The 19,092-nt window shown below is 50.0% G+C and overlaps 1 protein-coding gene across 5 annotated transcripts; it reads left to right on the top strand.

The window, feature by feature from the left end:
• The first annotated feature begins 2,081 nt into the window (after nucleotides 1-2,081).
• Nucleotides 2,082-18,534, top strand: Fbxo46 (F-box protein 46). Of its 5 annotated transcripts, none has more exons than XM_087652473.1 (3): nucleotides 2,082-2,139; nucleotides 3,731-3,864; nucleotides 15,643-18,534. In XM_087652473.1, the coding sequence occupies exon 3, from the start codon at nucleotides 15,723-15,725 to the stop codon at nucleotides 17,532-17,534; it is 1,812 nt and encodes a 603-aa protein (XP_087508599.1). In that variant the 5' UTR covers nucleotides 2,082-2,139; nucleotides 3,731-3,864; nucleotides 15,643-15,722; the 3' UTR covers nucleotides 17,535-18,534. The 5 variants fall into 5 exon arrangements, with proteins under 5 accessions (XP_087508599.1, XP_087508607.1, NP_001020813.1 ...); XM_087652481.1 differs by lacking the exon at nucleotides 3,731-3,864 and adding an exon at nucleotides 14,165-14,281; XM_087652487.1 differs by lacking the exons at nucleotides 2,082-2,139; nucleotides 3,731-3,864 and adding exons at nucleotides 12,321-12,383; nucleotides 14,165-14,281.
• The last annotated feature ends 558 nt before the right edge of the window (nucleotides 18,535-19,092 follow it).

The following is a 19,092-nucleotide window of genomic DNA, read 5'->3' on the forward strand; positions in this document are numbered from 1 at the left end:
CAGTGCAGCGAGTGGCCCTTGCGCACGCGCACCCGGGGCAGGGCACCGGCCGCAGCTCTAACACGTGCTCCTGTTCCCGCGCTCGCAGTGCCAGCCAATCAGCTCTTGTTCCCCTACCCGCCCTTTCCTCAGGCCACTCCCCCTGACTTGCCCTGCTCCTGACCCCAGTCCTCCCCACGCTGCAAGAGCGAGGTGTCAGCACTCCCCCTGCTGGTCCTCCAGTGTCCCTGTCCCATCCTTTCCCTTCAGGGAGCATCTGCTTAAAGGTCACCGTGCCAAGCATGTTGGCTGCTAACTTTCCAACTTGAAATGAGCCTTTGTAGACCTCATGGAAATGCCAGATCCTGTAGATGCAAACAAAGTAACCCTTTTAGTGTCTGTGTGTGGGTCTAGTCTTGCTACGTAGACCAGGCTTGCCTAGTACTTGTAACCCTTTTGTCTCGTCTGTCTGGAACACAAGGAGGGCATTACCTTGTAACTCAGGTTACAAACTACACAGTTTGTTTATTTTTAAAATCATTTTATTTTTAACTATGTATACATGTTTGCCTGTGGGGAGAAATATATGCATATTAGCACAGGTGTCCCCAGACCCCAGAGGCATCAGATTCCCTAGAATTGGAGTTATACGCAGGTGCTGGGAGCGAATGCAAGTTCTCTCCAAGAGCGGTATGTGCTCTTAACCTCTGAGTAGCCTTCCCAGCTTTATCTTTATTTTGTTTTTTTTTTTTTTTGACATAGCGTTTCAGAGCCTTGAACTCAGTATATATATAAGTAGACCAGGCTAGCCTCAAACTCAGAGATACACCAACCTCTGCATCTGGAATGGGGAGGTTAGAAGTGTGCACCACCACGGCAGACTCAAACTGAACATTTTAGAAAGCTTTCATGGGCTTATGAGATAGCTCAGTGAGTAAAGACTCCTGCTGCCAATCCTCCCGACCTGAGTTCTATCTCCCGGACTCTTGCGGTGGAAGGAGGGAATCAGCTCCTGAAAATCGTCCTCTAACCTCCACAGCCACACAAAGAAACAAATGGAAGCTCATTCTCACTGTGTTTGACACAGTGATCTTTAAGCAGATGTGCCCTGAAGGACACCGGAGAGCCAGCAGAGGGAGTGCTGACACCTCGCTCTTGCAGGAGGACTAGGGTCAAGAGCAGGGCAAGCCAGGGGGAGTGGCCTGAGGAAAGGGCGGGTAGTGGAACAAGAGCTGATTGGCCAGCACTGCGAGCGCGGGAACAGGAGCACGTGTCAGAGCTGCCGTCGGTGCCCTGCCCCGGGTGCGCATGCGCAAGGGCCACTCGCTGCACTGCTCCTTCCCAAAATATGGGAATTTTGTGGAGGGAAAATCTTGAGAGATTTTCTAGTCACCTAGCTATGACAAGCATCTGGTGTTTACTGCCCCAGCTCAAAGTACTTTCCAGTAATAGGTTTGATCTATTATTCTCTCTCACCTTAACTTTTAGAAATTGGGTTAATTCTTACTAGGGTTGTCCAAAGTGGTCAAAAAGCATCAACTTTTCAGTCAATACTGTTCTAGGTGCCTAACTAAGGTACACAAAGATTCCCGCCCTTCTGGAGCCTCTGTTCTACCTGTGATATGGACATAGCGCCTGGGCTTTCCTCACTTCAATATCTGATTTTCCTTGGAGGTGATGGTAGGCAAGAGTGGGGCGTGAGATGGAGGTGAGAAATGGAAGGGAAAGTTTGGGAAAACGCATACATTATCAATTCTTTGCCAAAAATATAAATAAATCCATAAATTTGTTCTTCCTGAACTCTCCATGCTTCCTTAACCTCCCTTTGAAGTAACCTCCTTTCCCTTTTCAAGGGCCTCGGGCCAAAATGGAGGCCGCTGGACTCTATTTCCCAGAGAACCTCGCGGGAAAATTTTTGCGCCTGCGCATATCAGTGTGCCCTTTGCCTCCTGGGAATTAGAGTCGTTCTGTTTCTCGGCCCGCCTAGTTTGTTTCCCACTCCACCTCCAAGTTACCATGTTGCATGTTGGGAGGTGTAGTCCATGGCCGCCTCTACTCCAATTCCCAGCGGGCTTCGGGGCCAGAACCCGGAAGGGGAGGTTGGAGAGGAGCGAGTGGGGGAAACCCGCGTAGTCGAGAGAGCTGCAGCGCGGGGAGATGGTGAGAGCCCCAAGCTGGGTCCTGCGGGTGCTTGAGAGTATGAGCCGGGGGTTCAAGACTTAGTTTCGAGGGGAAACAAACTGAGGCTAAGAAAGGGCTGGGCGTGGGGAGATCACCGTGGGTGGGGATTGAGAGGAACGGGAGCCCGAGGAAGTAGAAGAATGGGGGCTAGGGAGGGGTCTTGGATGTGGAGAGAGTCGAGCTTTGGAATTGGCTCTCAAGGGGATTGGGAGCTGGGGAAGTGAGGTTCGGAGTTGGAGTCCTGGCTGAATAGACGAGAGACCCCAAGTGGGTAATTTTGAGAGAGGTTAGTTAGCCTGGTTATATGGAAAGGCAGGGAAGTCGGGGATAGATGAGTGAAGGGAGAGGCTAACCGCGGCTGCATTGGGTTGGGTTGCGGGATTGCGAGGTCGGGCGGCAAGGCAAGTTGCAGAGATGGGCTGCAGAAGTCATCGATAGTCTAGGTTAGCTTCTAGGACCAGGAGGTGTTGTAGGTTGCGTGAGTTAGGAGCGTGTCTGTTGATATCGTGCCTTAATCTAACCAGAAACTACGGATAAACTGGACAGCCACAGAACTCTGGGTTGATCTGACCAGATGGGGTCCGTAGAGACAACCTTTAGCACCCTTCTAGCCCCGGTCATATCTAGATGAGTAGTGGGCAGTCCAACTTTCAGATTCCTTATTCTGACCTTCCTTTGTGACCTGTACAAGTCTCTCTGTAACCCTCTGTGCCCTTATCTGAATGATGAGAACAAGTAGGCCATTCTGAAGATAGCTAAAGGGAGGCTCCGTAAAAATTGATACTTTTGATAGGAAAGTTAAGTCCCAGAGTCAAAGCTGTTGGTGGTAAGCACCTGTCCCAGGAATGTTGACCGGGTTAGAGTTGCTAAAAGATTTCCTATTCTTCAGTCCGTCCCCCAGACACTTTCTCAAAACCTGACAATAGTCTGTGTACATCACAGTTTATAAAGGGGACACCCTCAGCCCCACCCCTTTACTGATATCATCTGCTTCTAAGAATTGCCCGGGTTTGGCTTCAGCTGTATTTGTATTAACTCAAGGGATTCAGGTGGTGTCTTAAGTGTAGATCTCCATTTTATAGAAAGCAAGTAGAGGCATGGAGAGTTTAAGCAGCTTTCTCCATGTCGGCCAGTATTAAATGGTAAATCTACAATGGCAGTCCAGCTCAGAATCTGTTTTGGTGGAGACCCTGGCCAGAGCAGCTATCAGATAGGGTTTAATTCTTTTGCATGATCCCGGGCAAGTCTTGGGACTCTGTCCAGCTATTATGTGAACTCCATAACCTTGGTAGGCCAGAAGGTTTAGAGAGATGATATTTGGGAAGTGCTCAGAGTAAGTGCACAACTGGCCTCTTAACTCCTGGTCTTCCTGCCTCAGCCTCCAGGCCTCCAGCATGCTGAGATTGTCGCCGTGGGTGACAGATATCATTTGTTGTTGTTCTTTTGTTGTTGTTCTTTTGAGACAGGGGCTCGTGCACTTTGAAGCCTGGCTTCAAACTCTCTGTGTAGTGGAGGGTGGCCTTGAACTTCCGATCCTCCTGCCTCCATATCCTCATTTCTGGGTTTCTAGGTGTGCACTCCTAGACCTGGTTTATGCTGTGCTGAGGATCAAACCCAAGGAGTCGTGCATGCTACGCAAGCCATCTACCAGCTAAACGACATCACTGGGGCATGTCTTTGTTTCTGAGGCACCAGATAAAGAAGGTAGGAGAGGAGCCAGTGAGGGAGCATTGGATATGCTGTCCCCTCACTATTAAGTTAACCACCGCTTCTTCCTGACTTTTCTAGTTCTGCCTTTCCTGTCCCCCTGTTCTCAAGTCTAAGCAAAACTCCTAGAAAGGTGCTCAGAAACTTAATCTGTCTCCAGCCAAATATTAATAATTCACTTGTCCCTGTCTGGCCCAATGCCCAAGTCTTCCAGTGGGTTAGGAATACTGCCGACAAGTGAGCTGGGGTTTTGTTTGGTTTGCTTATTTCGATTTTTGGTTTTCTTGATGTTGTTGTGGTATGTGTGTATAAGTGTACCCTCTGACCTTTTGGTCAGGGCAGTCAGGGGTCTTCTTCTCTAAGAAGTTTAGCAACTTTGTAATTCGCTTTGAAACAATTGGACTTAATAATATATACATACAGTCTGTCCTGGAACTCTATGTGGACCAGGCTGGTCTTGAACTCTCAGAGATCCACCCGCCTCTGCCTTCCAAGTGTGGGAATTGAAGGCGTGCTCTACCTTTTTTTTTTTTTTTTTTTTTTTTTTTTTATATATGTAAGATGGGGTCATACTTATTAGCCCATGATGTCCTCCTAAGGAATTGATATCAATCAAGGCCATGTACTTAAAATGTTCTCAGTATGACCGCCTTCTGAGGTTTTCATCCTTTCAAGAAAACACTAGGGGTTGGGGATTTAGCTCAGTGGTAGAGTGCTTGCCTAGGAAGCGCAAGGCCCTGGGTTCGGTCCCCAGCTCCGAAAAAAAAGAACCAAAAAAAAAAAAAAAAAAAAGAAAACACTAAAGCTGTTTGTGGCAGCACAAGCCTGTTATCATAGCACAATGGAGGTGGAGATAGAAGGATCTGGAGTTGGAGGCTAGCCTGGGCTTTGTGTTTTCATGAAGGAAAGTCACCATCTGAAAAATGGGGGTTCACTTAGAAAAACCTTCATGTATTTCTTGCGTAGCATGTAGTATGGGCTGCCTGTGGAGTCAGCAGTAGCCGGTTTTCTCCTCCCTCCCTGTGGATTCAGGTTGGTTGGCAGCAAGCCTCTGTACTCACAAGTCACCTTGCTGGCCGAGATTCACTTCGTAAGTGGCCAGAGCCTCCGCTAGGTGCCAGGGCCTGGACTGCAGGCAGACTAGCCTCTGCCCTCTGGGCTCCCTGTTTTCAAGATGCCAGAGTATTGTTCTCATCACAAGCAGCTTTGTGCTCAGTTTTCAGGTTCCCCTCGTGCCCACATTGCCCGTGTCACATTGTGGTGGCCCTCAGGGTTGTGTCCCATGTCCTCCCACCTCACCCCCTGAGAACGTTTAACATTGTCTGTCCACTCTTCCTTAAATTACCAAGCACCTGTTGGTTTGAGGTAAAGTGGAATCTCTCTCATGTGTCCCCGTCCCCGTGTGTCACAGCTGGGCAAGCTGACACTTTCCCCACCATGCCCTCCATTTGTTTGTCTTAGGAAAAAAAAAACTAATCAGATTTCCACATCATTTTGCACACACACCCCTCTGTGTCTTTGTATCTGTGTTTTGTGTTACACGTCCCAACTGTATAGCCTCAATGCTCAGAAGTGCAATGTGTTAAGTACGCCAGGCTGGCCCAGGACTCAAGGAGATCTGCCTACCTCCACCGACTGAGTGTTGGGATCAAAAGGCAGGAGCCACCATGTGTTTCTTTCACTGTGTAGCTTAGGCTGGCCCGAACTTTTGGTCACTTTGTCCCAACCATCGATGCTGGAATTATAAGTCTGTGCCACCACAGGGGGCTGTTGTTTTTCTTTCCTCGTCTAAGAGGAGGAGTCTAGTACACACAGCACAGGCTGGTGTTGAACTTAGAGTGTAGCCAAGGATGACCTTGACTCTCCTGCCTCCACTTCCCAATTTCTGGGCTCACAGGTTCCAAGTACTGTGCTCTTTTGGATTTAATTTAAAACAAACAAACAAAAAAGCAAAAATCTTAAATTGGATTTCAGTCTGTGCTTGGCAGAGCTTGATTATATAGCACGTGTGTGTGTGTGTGTGTGTGTGTGTGTGTGTGTGTGTGCGCGCGCTTGTACCTGCAAGCTCCAGGGATATTCCTATTTCTGTCTCCTCAGTGGTGGGATTATAAGTGTATACCACTGGGTTGGAGAGATGGCTCAGTGGTTAAGAGCACTGACTGCTCTTCCAGAGGTCCTGAGTTCAATTCCCAGCAACCACATGGTGGCTCACAACCGTCTGTAATGAGATCTGATGCCCTCTTCTAGTGTGTCTGAAGACAGCTGCAGTGTACTCATATATAAAATAAATGAGTAAGTCTTATAACAAGTATATACCACCATGTCCTGTTTTTTACATGGTGGTAGGATGAAGCCCAAGTCCTCATGCTTGCCTGGCTAGCACTTTTTATGCAGATTAATGATACCTGTGTTATATGTATGTGTGTATGTATGTATATATGTATGTATGTCTATACCATGTGCATGCAGTAGGCCAGATAAGGGTGCCCAACCCCTGGAACAGACAATTGTGAACACCATGTGGGTGCTGCGAATTGAACCCAGATCCTCTGCAAGAGCTGCCAGTGCTCTTAACCCCTAAGCCAGCTCCAGCCCTGACCCTTCCCCAGTTTTTGCAACAGAGTTCCACTCTGTAGTCCCGATTGGCCAGGACCTTCTTGCCTCTGCCTCCTGAGTGCTGAGTTTGCAGGCATGAAGTTTCACGTCTGCCCCTAAAGTTGTCACATTCCATTTACGACAGCGTATTACTAGCTGTGGGAGCAAAGGTAGCTTATGCCTCAAAGCACAGCCTTTCTGAAGGGTTTGCCTCTGGCACCTTCCTACATGCGGAAACAGACCTGGCCTCTGTGTCCTCACCTTCCATACAGCCCAGCCAGCCCTCATGGTGTATTTGTTTATTTCTGCCTGGAAACTGCCCGTGTGTTTATTTTCCATTCAATTAGTATGTCAGCCCCCTGAGGACAAGGATTTCTGTCTCCATTCCCTGGACGTCCGCAATGCCAGGAACTGCACCTATCACCGTGTTGGTCTCACTGGGTACCCCTGGCTGGCCTGGATTCACTATGTAGACCAGGCTGGTCCTGAACTCAAATCCGCCTACCTCCATCTGACCCAAAGGGCTAGGATTAAAGGATACAGCACCACAGCTAGTTTGTGATTTTCTTGTTTGTTTGGTTTGGCTTTTTCAAGACAGGATTACTCGGTATAAGATAGCCCTGGCTATCCTAGTGCTCATTTTGTAGCCCAGGCTGGCCTTGAACTCACAGAAATCTGCCTGCCTCTGCCTCCTAAGTGCTGTGACTAGAAAGTTGAACACCCTCATTTTTTATTTCTTTCAAATACATGTAATTTTTATGTGTATGGATATTTTGCCTGCATTGTATGTCTGTGCACTCTATGTGGGCAGTGCCCTCAGAGGCCAGATGAGGACATTAGATCGTCTGGAACTGGAGTTACGGACGGTTGTGAACTGCCATGGGGGACTGGAAACTGAGCCTGACTCCTTCAAGAGCAGCCAGTGTTCTTAACTACTGAGCCATCTCTCCAGCCCCCTGTTTGTTTCTGTACTAGGGAGGGAATTCAGGGCCCTCCGCTTGCTAGGCAAGCATTCAAACACTGAGCAGCACCTGGAGGTCCTCATTGGTGGGTTCTAGGCACACGCTGTCCTGCTAAGCCATGCCCTCACACTCCTTTTAAGAGGCTGGTCTCCCTGAAAGTTGCCCAGGCTGGCTTTGAACTTGCGTTCTTCCTCCCTCAGCCTCCCAAAGAGCTGGAATTACAGATGTGGCCATCAGGCTTGCTTTGAAATTGTTTCTGACCAATAATCCTCAGGGAAGAACCATCTAAACCTTAGGGCATCTCGAGATCCTGGAAGCAGACAGAAACCAGGCAAGGTTGCTTCTCTGTGTCTCGGTTCTCACACCTTAGGGGCCATCAGACAAGCTTCTTTCCCCTCCGTACCTCAGTTCTCAACATTGTAGAGCAAGATTGAGGATGCTGGAGTAGCTGAACTTCAGAGAGCAAGGAAATCTGATGTCCAGGTTGAATGGGGACGCGTGGATGAGCAAGGACTTGTGGACCCCTGAGGTATCAGTGAGCCACTCAAGAATCCAGGGTAGCGGGGTTGGGGATTTAGCTCAGTGGTAGACTGCTTGCCTAGCAAGTGCAAGGCCCTGGGTTTGGTCCCCAGCTCTGAAAAAAGAAAAAGAAAAAAAAAAAAAAAAGAATCCAGGGTAGCTACAAGGAGACATCCCTACCCTTTTGAAGCAAATGCATAGGCTGTGGGGAGAGAGCCTCTCATATTGAGCAGTGAATAGAGGACAGGTGTTAGAAGAAGAAAAGAGGTGAGGAAGAGATCAGGATAGCCCGGGAAGGTAGCAGGATAGCCCCGGAAGGAGGAGTTGGGATTTTTCCAGGGCAGCAGACTGCAGAGACCATCTATGCAGACATCTTCAAGAGTAGATGTGCAAAAGTTGGCCAGCAGTCAGGCCATCCACTCATTCACTCGTTCAGACAGCTGTGTATTACACACCTCCCACATGCTGGGGTGTTGCTTCTCGAGCTTTCAGTGGACATGGTGACCTGGGCTGTTTAAAGAAACACACGTTTAGGGGTTGGGGATTTAGCTCAGCGGTAGAGCGCTTGCCTAGCGAGCGCAATGCCCTGGGTTCGGTCCCCAACTCCGAAAAAAAGAAAAAAGAAAAAAAAAGAAAAAAGAAACACACATTTGGAGTCAACCACCCTGAGGTAGGGACCTAGAGCCTGTGCTTGTTCCCAGGGGCTGGCACATGGGTACTGTGTTTCAAGAAGGCAAGCATGAGAACATGCATGCCAGCCAAGCTAGCCATGGTAGTGCACATCTGTCATTCGCAGTCCTGAGGAGGCCAAGGCAGGAAAAGCTCGTGCTACATAGTGAGATGCAGGGAAACGTCAGCCTGTAAGCTTTCATGTGGATAAGGAGAGGCAGGTGGCACACTAAGTAGTTAGTACAGTGGGTAGAGTGATACATGCTAAGGAGAAAAACCAATGAGGGTTGCGAGTTTGTGTTCTGTTGGGTAGAAGCTATGGGCTTGGATCACAGGCCTCCTAGAGGCAGTTTCTGAGCCAAGCCTGAAGGAGATAAAGGGTAAGTCCTGAAGGTAGGTGAGGGACAGTTTTAGGCAGCCAACAGTGACTATGATGGCCTGGACTATGATGGCAAGGGTAATCTGGACAGCAGTGCCTCAGAGCTCAGTCAGAAGCAGAGATGCTGCCTAGCTCTCCTAGCCCTTCCCTGCCTGAGCTTCCTTCCTGGTCTTTGACATGACCGGGACCCGCTGGAGAGGTGGTCCAAACATTAAGAGCGCTTGCAAAGGGCCTGACTTTGGCTCCCATCCCCCATGTCAGGTGACTCACAGCCTCTGTGACTGCTCTAGGGGACCTGATTCCCTTTCCTGACCTCTGGCACCCTGACCTGTGCACATACCCACATACCCACAGACACACAGACACACAGACGTCACAATAGAAGATCTGAGAGCCATTAAAAAAATAAAACATTATAGGAAGATGGCTTCGTCCAGTGTGTCCTAACACTGTAGCCCTTTAATACAGTTCCTCATGTTGTGACCATGTGACCTCATGTTGGTGACCCCCCCAACCATAAAGTTATTTTGTTGTTACTTCATAACTATAATTTTGTTACCATTATGAATTGCAATATAAATATCTGATGGGCAGGAGATTTCTGTTAGGAGACCCCGAGGGGTCATGACCCACAGGTTGAGAGGTGCTGGTTTAGTTGGTAAAGTGCTCTGCAAGCCTGACGACCTGTGTACACACCCAAGAAGCCAGGGGTAGCTGTGCACCAGAACCTAGAGGACAGTGGGTGGAGACACTGGAATTCCTGCTGCTCATTGGTCAAGCCACTACTGGGGGTAGGGAGGTAGGAGGTGTTGGCATTGAGAGATCCTGTCTCAAAAACCATGCCAGTCTGTTGGGTCTGTCATGGTGGTACACTCGACTTTAATCCCACCATATGGTTTACATAATGAGCTCTAGGGCTACATCACTGAGACCCTGTTTCTCCCCCCCCCCCCCCCCCCGGAGCTGGGGACTGAAACCAGGGCCTTGGGCTTCCTAGGCAAGTGCTCTACCACTGAGCTAAATCCCCAACCGAGACCCTGTCTCAAAAGAAACAACGACATACATGCTGAGAGATTGACGAGACACTTGGTGTTACCCTCTGGTCACTACACACTCGTGTGCATCCACAGGCACTTCTACACTCCCGTGCAAGCTCATTCATATGCCGTGCTTAGACCGAAAATGGAGACCTCAAAGCGAGGCACATTAGTTGAGGAACATACTTGGGCTCCCAGGGCTGCCAGGCAGAATCAAGTGAGGCCAGGCTGGGGTGCACACTGAGACCCTAGAGAGAGGTGTGGGAATTAATTTTTTTAAAGATTTATTTATTTTATGTATATGAATACACTGTAGCTGTCTTCAGACACACCAGAAGAGGGCATCAGATCCCATTACAGATGGTTGTGAGCCACCATGTGGTTGCTGGGAATTGAACTCAGGACCTCTGGAAGAGCAGTCAGTGCTCTTAACCGCTGAGCCATCTCTCCAGCCCTAGATAAGTTCATTTGGAGTGCTTTACTGCTAACTGCTATTGTGATTAACATGTTTATGCTGCCTGTGAGTGGATGTCTGGTGAACCCAGTGTCATCTATGCACTCAGGAGTGGCCACAGGAGGACCTCAGTGCATGTCAAAGTCTTTCCAGACACTATATACAGGGTATGGGAATGTGTGTTCTCTAATTATTGGGGCACTTAATGAGGGTGTAGAGTGTGTGGCCCTGCTACCATCATCCTCACTCTCGAGCAATCTGGGATCACCGAGTTAATAATTCTCATGAAAACTGTGGATTATAGGTTTGGAGAAATGGCTTTGCAATGAAGAGCATTTGCTGCTCTCTCAGAGGACCTGAGCTGGTTTCCCAGGGCCACATCAGGTGCTTCACAGAGGCCTGTAACTCCAAAGCCCTCGTCTGGAGTATGGGCACCTACATTCACATGTGCATACCTATACTCACACAGAGAGACACATACACACACTTTAAAAGTAATAAAAACAAATCTTTAAAACTGTAGATTTGCGAAATTCTTGGCTCCTGTGGAAAAGCCATTCACACTGTTACCTGATAACCCAGCTCTCCAGCGTCCAGCACTGCACTGAAAGCCACCTTTGAGTTTCTCTTGAATCAGCCTGGCATAGGCCAGAAACAATGCAAGGTGTCTGTGACTTTAGGGTAAATTAAAAGTCATTATTGAGTGACTGACTTCCTATTGTTTTCCTATAGAGAGTGTAAGACTGGACAGGCCAGCTATCTTAGCCTTCAAGGCCAAGGGGACCCTTGTACAGGGTAAGAGACCAGTACAGGGTTAAAACTTGTTCTTTAGTTTTGAATTTGGCTTTTCAAATGAAATCTAATATAGTCTAGGCTGGTCTTGAACTCCTGATTCTCCTACCTCTGTTTCCTAACTCCCACCTTTTTAAATATTCAATATATTAAATAGATTTTGCCCGCACTAATGTCTGTGTACCCCATGGTTGCAGTGCCCACAGTGGTCAAAAGAAGGGGTGAATCCTCTGGAACTGGATTTACAGTCAGTTGTGATCGGCCATATAGGTGCTGGAACTGAACCTGAGTCTTCTGCAAGAGCAGCCAATGCTCTTAACCGCTGGGCCATCCCTCTAGCCCCTTGTTTGCCTTTGGGGGGTGGGGGTGGAGGGTGGGGTCGTTGTTGTTGTTTTGCTTATTCCATTTTTATATTTTTTTATTTTACAAGTCACAATATATAATCCAGATTGGCTTAAAACTCTTCCTGCTTCAACCTCCCAGACTTCTGGAATTACAGGCGTGAGATATCACTCCTGGTCACCTATTTATTTGTTTTAAAGACAAGGTGACTAAGGCTCCGGGTGTCTCACGGAGAAACTTCTCTATCCCCACCACAACTGGTAAACAAAGCTAGGGTCTCAGACCTCTCCCACACTTTTTGCCCCAGTCCTCAATTGCCTGGAGCAGTGGCCCTTTAAATCTTTAGTGTCAATCAAGGCCTTGGTTTCAAGGGACTATCGAGTAATACTCCTTCCCTCGAGTGCGTCTACTTGTGTCCAGACCGGGGACAGGGTTTCCTGTTCCGCAGTGTTGGGCATAGGAATTTGTCCCTACTCCCTTGCATCTGACTGTTTCCATCCCGCCCACCTCCTCCCATCACCTCCCGCCTACTCGCCTACTCGTCCTGTCTCGCTTGTCCTGGCCCCTTTGCCAGGGCCTTCCTTATTTGGGCACGGCTCCGAACCCCGGCTGCTCATTGGCTCGGGCCGTCACGCGCGCGTCTGTCAACAAAGGGGCGTGCCAGAGCGCTCAGCGCGCCAGCCCGCGCAAGGGGGCGGGCCCACAAGGCTAGAGTGCGCATGCTTGTGGGTCGCCATTCTCCCTGCCGCCTGGAGGAGGCGCTGCGGGTGAGGGCGCCTGGGGGGCGTGTCTGGGTTTTTGGCGGCGGGGGGGTGGTCACCAGAGGGGTTTTAAAGGAGGCGGGTCCAGGATTTGGGGGAATCGGTTGCTTCTAAGCGATATTTGAGCTCTTGGGGAAGTTGTGGGGGTGGAGGGGATACTTTAGGGTTCCCCAGGGCTTAAGAAACATCTTGGGTTCAGGTTATTTTGTAATGTAGAAGGCCTAGTTGCGTTTTAGAAGTGTCCTTTGTGGCTGGGTGTGTATGTTGGGCACAAGATGAGAGTATTTCGGGACCAGGATGCTTGGGCCTGAGTACTTCTACCTTTGTCACCAAGGACAGGAGGACACTTTCTTTTCTGTGCCCCATCTGCAAACAGCTGCAGCATTTGGGACACATGTCTGCTATTGTACCTCTCGTGGTTCCATTAGGACATTTATTTGGTTTGGGATTCATTTTAAATAAGGTGTTGTTATGTCTGGGTTCTTTCAAGGTTCCTGAGCTTTCGGGGAATGAAGGGGTAGAGTCAGGACCAGTGTCTGGAATGATCTGAGGATGTTAGGAGACCCACTGAGTCACTTGTGTAATTTGGGTATTGCAGTGTATTCAGATATATGAAAAGTTATTCATGGTTGGACTTTTCTGTGCTGGACAACATACTGGTTTATTTTTAAAGTTTTAATGTATATAGTTGTTTTGTCTGCATGTGTATCTGTGTATCACATATGTACCTGGTGCCACTGGAGACCAGACCCTCTGGAACTGGAGTTACAGAGAGCCCCTCTGTGGGTGCAGGGAAGCAGACTTGGGTCCTCTGTAAGAGCAGCAAGTGCTTTTAACTGCTGAGCCATCTCTTTAACCCTTCATTCTTTCTTTACTCATGTATGAGACAAGGTCTTTCAGTAGCACTAGTTGGCCTAGGACTAGATATATAGAACAGGCTGGCCTTGAGCTCACAGAGGTCCACCAGCTTCTACCTCCCACATGCTGGGATTAAAAGTGTGCACCACTTCGATTTTTTTTTCCCCTTTTTAGACAGGGTCTGAAACTCCTTACCATCCTGTCTCACCTCCCAAGTGCTGGGATTGCAGGCATGTGCCACCAGGCTTGATCAGATATTGGGGAGGAGATTGGCTTTTTGAAGGAGAATTTGAAAAAGTCTGGATATTTATTTGGTGGGACAGTAAGACACTGAGAATGAGGGTAGGAGAGTTGGGCAAGGATTCTTAAGACTGGGGATCTGTCACTAGTAATGGTGTTTGGAGGCTGAGTTTTGAATGGCACCTGCAGGACCATGAAGTGCTAGTCTATCAGAATTGTCTGGATTTAGAGCAGGCAATCTATCCTACAGATCAGCTAACTTTTTCTATGACTGACTAGGTAATTAACTATTTACAGCCATACAGTTGCTACAGCTCTGCTCTTTTTGCATGAAAGCAGCCATAATTTGTCTACATAAAACTTAATTTACAGGGGTTGGGGATTTAGCTCAGTGGTAGAGCGCTTGCCTAGGAAGCTCAAGGCCCTGGGTTCGGTCCCCAACTCCGAAAAAAAGAACAAAAAAAAAAAAACTTAATTTACAAAGACAGGCAGTGGACTGTGCCTAATTCTTGGCATGTAGTTTTACTTTAGCTCTGTTCCATTGGCCCGCTCAGGGCCTAAAAGTATGAAGGGTTGTTCTCTTCATTTTGTTTTCTTTTGTTTGTTTTGTTTGTTTATTGGTTTATTCTTGGACAAGCTCTGATGATGTAGCCCGGGTTGATCTGGTACTCTGCATCTTTTTGCCTCAGCCTCTCCAGTTCTGAGATTACAGGCTTACAGTACCATGCCCTGTTGGAGGGTTATTTTCATGTTGATGTCTGGAAGAGATGGGCCAAAGATGGACACTAGGGCTCTGCTACTCACTGGTAAGTAGACAGTGGAATAGAAGCATTGCCCTGAGACTCACTGACCAAACTGCTTCCAGATTAGATGATGCACGCAAAGTCACGGCAAACAATCGTTAAGGGCCCTCAGCAGATGCTGCGGCTCAGGCCTGCAGGCCCATGTACCTGGGAGGCTGAGGCAAGTTGATTGCTAGGAGCCTGACGAGAGCCTGGCTTACCTAGTGAGTTTCAAGGCAGCTGGGGCTAAAGAGTGAGATTCTGTTTCCAAGAATAAGGGATCTCAAAAGAGCTGAGTATAGAGTCTCACACTTGTAACCCCAGAATGAGGCAAGAGGATTAGATGCTGTGAGTTCACGACTAGCCTGAGCTACCCTGAGGCCTTGTCTTCAAAAGGAGAGAAAGAGCAATCGCCATCATAGTTAAGAACCCTGTGACCCAAAACAAGTGTAGAGTGAGTTCCTCTTTTTTATTTTATTTGTTTTAATGTATGAGTGCTCTGCTACATGTACACCTGCATGCCTTGAGAGGGCATCAGATCCCATTACAGATGGTCATGAGCCACCGTGTGGTTGCTGGGCATTGAACTCAGGACCCCTGGAAGAGTAATCGGGTGCTCTTAACCACTGAGCCATCTCTCTAGCCCAAGAGTGAATTTCTTATTTTTGTCTTTCTTTTTTCCCCCAGAGCTAAGGACTGAACCCAGGGCCTTGTGCTTGCTAGGCAAGCACTTTACCACTGAGCTAAATCCCCAACCCTGAGAGTGAATTTCTTAAGGGCCTGTCTGGTTCTGGCTTCATGTTTTCCCTCCCTGGCTAATCACTTCATCCCTCTGTGTGCTCTAGCAGCCGTAACTACGGAGTAGGCTGGGACCTGGCTACTGGAGGGCAAATGTGAGGAGGAGGAGCTTGGTCAGGCTGGTGCTTTCCCTGTGGTCAGACCAGGCGTGGTTCTGTGCTCCTTTAATCCTGGTGCTCAGGAGACAGAAGCAGGTGGGCTCTGGGCTGAAGGGCAGCCAGGTCTATGTGATGAGTTTTAGGAGCTACTAGGTAGGCCACCACTGAGCCACAGCCCAAGCAAGTGCATTTGCTCTACCACAGAACCCCAGTGAAGGGCTGAGGATTCTAGGCCATGGCTCTTACCAGTGAGCCATACCCCTAGCCAAAGAGAGTTTGAAAGTGTGTGTGTCCTCATGTGTGAGCATGTGCATGTGTTAGGAATGGGTCTTATGTAGCCCAGGATGACCTTCTGATCGTTCTCCTCCCACATGCTGGGGCACAGTTCTCAGTGCCTTAATTTGACCTGTCCCCTATGCAGAAGTTGAGCGCGGGTGGTCTTGGGAAGAAAGCCCATGAGCTCACTGCTCCAGCCTTCTGTGTCTGCAGGTGGCCTGGAGAGCTCCCCACTACCATCCTGGCCCTGAGACTGAGTGACTACCTGCTGCTGTTTGTCATCAGTGCCCAGCATGGACAGGGGCAGCCTCCTGCCCTTCCAACTCTGGTGCCCCCGGCCCTTCAGCAAGTATTCCCAGAACCAGCCGCGTCCACCTTCCGCAACCCTCAAGCCACCAGTCTGTCCTGACACAAGCAGCGGGACTGAGCCAGACCACAGGCCTGCACACTTGGAGAGCACACCACCTGCCTTGGCTGCAGAAGCCCCCACCTCCCAGCATGCTCCACTCCTCTCTACAGCAGCTTCAGGTGATGAGGGTCGAGTCCTGCTGGACACGTGGTATGTTATCAAACCTGGAAATACAAAGGAGAAGGTGGCTTTCTTTGTGGCCCACCAGTGTGGTGGAGGTAGCCGGGCTAGCTCTATGAAGGTCAAAGGGCACTGGGGCAGTGACAGCTCCAAAGCTAAGAGGAGGAGGCGCTGCCTTGAGCCCACCAAGGCTCCTCCAGACCAAGGGGGCCAAGAAGGGACCCCTGCCACTGAGGTGGCCCCCACTTCATCCGGGGATGATGTAGACCTGCTCTCTGTAGCAGAAATGGTGGCCCTGGTTGAACAGAGAGCTGCCCTGGCCCTGCAGAGTTACCCACGCCCGAGTACCCCAGCTCCTGTGGTCTTTGTGTCAGCTGAGCAGGGGGGACCAGCCAAGGGGCTAGGGTCAGAAAGGCGGTCTGGTGGTGGTGACTGCAGCCGAGTTGCTGAGGCAGTGGCCCACTTTGAGGCCCAGCGGGACAGCCCTCCTACCAAGGGTCTCCGCAAGGAGGAGCGGCCAGGCCCTGGGCCAGGAGAGGTGCGAATAGCCTTCCGTATCTCCAATGTCCGGGAGCCCCAGTCACCAGATGGCAGCTTAGCCAATGGGGGTGGAGGTCGGCCTGCTTGTCCCTACCCTGGTAGTCCTGGGCCTGGGACTCGAGCCAAAGACAAAATCACCTGCGACTTGTACCAGCTGATCAGCCCCTCTAGGGATGCCCTTCCCAGCAACGTGGAGTTCCTACTGGCCAGGGCCGATGAAGCAAGTGAGGGTGAGACACCAGCCCCGGCCAGGCCTGAGGACACTCCACCAGCACCCCCTCCGCCCCCTGCCCGGGACTGTGGTGCATCAGGATTCCACGTGGACGTGGTGGTGACAGGAGTAGTGGATGCCTGCATCTTCTTTGGCAAAGATGGCACCAAGAATGTGAAGGAAGAGACTGTGTGCCTGACCGTGAGCCCCGAGGAGCCACCCCCTCCTGGACAGCTCTTCTTCCTCCAGTCCCGGGGGCCGGAAGGGCCTCCTGAGCCACCCCCAGCTGATACAGCAAGCAAGGTGCCAGGCCCCGAGGATTCTGAGGGCACAACAGACACCTCCCTGTGCCGCCTGTACCGGCACGTGTCGCATGACTTCCTGGAGATTCGCTTCAAAATCCAGCGTCTCCTGGAGCCGAGGCAGTACATGCTGCTGCTGCCGGAGCATGTGCTCGTCAAGATATTCAGCTTCCTGCCCACACGGGCCCTGGCTGCCCTCAAGTGCACCTGCCACCACTTCAAGGGTATCATTGAGGCCTTTGGTGTACGAGCCACGGACTCTCGCTGGAGCCGGGACCCCCTCTACCGAGATGACCCTTGTAAGCAGTGCCGCAAGAGATATGAGAAGGGTGATGTGTCACTCTGCCGCTGGCACCCCAAACCCTACCACCACGACCTGCCTTATGGACGTTCCTACTGGATGTGCTGCCGCAGAGCCGACCGCGAGACCCCAGGCTGTCGCCTGGGCTTGCATGACAACAACTGGGTACTGCCGTGTAACGGAGTAGGTGGAGGCCGTGCTGGCCGGGAAGAGGGGAGGTGAAGCCTGGGGCTGAGGGGACACCTGTGATACCTAGCCCCTCCCCACTTTGCTGGGAGCTGGGGACCAGGACTGAGTCACCAGCCGACACCTACCAGTCCATGCAGCATTGATCTCCCACCAGAACTGGGACCAGGTTTGGGGGTCAACGGGGTAAATACCTTGCTTGACCTCCGTTGGTTTCCTATTCTTCAGAGCCAGGACCATGGACCCTCAGAGAGGGTTGTGGTTTTTTGCTTTTTTTTTTTAAATCAGCATCTCAGTTTCACCTCCATCCGTCCCCAACTGCATCCCCGAGTCTCCACCCCAGAGACCCACCAGCAGGGAGCAGATGGCAGCTACTTTGGTACCACCTGAGGCTTTCCTCAAGCTGGCCCTCTCCGTTCTGTGCCTCCCCCAGCTGTCTTTGGAGCTGTGTTTACCCAAGGCGCTGCATGCTCTGAGGGTGGCTCATCCAGGCCCTTAACTCCCAACTCTAGTCGGCACTTTTTTGAGGCAGCCCACCATTTCTAGATGTTTTCCTCATTAAATAAAAAAAAAGAAAATGTTTTCTTCTGAACCTCAAACTACCAGAGTCTCCCTTTCCCTTAGAGGGAAAGGAGGGGTGCAATCCCCTCAAGTGTAAGAGAACCCCCTTTAAGCTCTTGTCACTGACTCTCTCCTCAGTAAAGCTGTGAAGCCCTTGCCTCACTCCTGGATGGCGAGCAGGCCAGAGGGCAAGGCCAGGTCTGAATTCCCCTGATTCTTCTTCCACTTGGGGTTCTCTCTGAGGCATTAGGGTCTCTGCACCCACCACACCCCCAGCCACAAGTTTCTTTAGAATCTTTTGGTTACCTGGGGCCTTGATTTTGAGACAGTTTGGTCCAAATACTTTTGTTTAGGGTTTTTTCTTGTTTTGGGGTTTCATTTTGTTTTTTCCTTCATTGTGGTTCCGGAAGCTTCTAGTGTGTGGCATCTGACCAATTTTTAATTGGTTCTTTCTATAAAATCAATATTTATAAAAGCTGTGCCCAGACTGGTCTGTGTGATGTTCAGAGGGGTTTGGTAACAGGAGATGCCTCGGTCTGCATGGGATGGCAAGGAGAAGGCATCCATCCCTAGCAAGGTCCCGAAGCCTGAGAAAGACTTAGTGTTTCTTAAATGTCTCAAAATAGCAGGAGCATGAACAGGATCATTTTTATTTCTCTCGGGATCCATCCCTAGGGCTCTCACCACTGTGTGACTGCAGGAACTCCTGCTGGCCCTATCTATGGTACAGAAAGGGAAGCCCCTCGCTCACGGCAGAGGTGCTCCACACACTGTACAGCTCTCATCCATCAAAACTCAGATGTGCGCTGCCACACTCAGCTTATGTGGGGGTGAGGTTTGGATTTCAGGACTTCATGCTTGCTGCAGCCACTCTGAACCCTCTCTACAGCCTTTCACTTCCATATGCATGAGACTGCTAGGGATTGGTTAAAACAAACTCCTTGCCAGCCTGTGGTGGCACATGGCTTTAACCCAACACTTGGGAGGCGGAGGTAGGCAGATCTCTGAGTTCATATCATTTGGTGCATGTATG

Source organism: Rattus norvegicus, chromosome 1 (assembly GCF_021556685.1).
Source record: "Rattus norvegicus strain SHRSP/BbbUtx chromosome 1, alternate assembly SHRSP_T2T, whole genome shotgun sequence".
In the NCBI taxonomy this organism is placed as follows: domain Eukaryota; kingdom Metazoa; phylum Chordata; class Mammalia; order Rodentia; family Muridae; genus Rattus; species Rattus norvegicus.

What these genes read in the sequence shown, in the direction of transcription:
- Fbxo46 (XM_087652473.1), top strand. Translation starts at nt 15,723, where the DNA reads ATGGACAGGGGCAGCCTCCTGCCCTTCCAACTCTGGTGCCCCCGGCCC.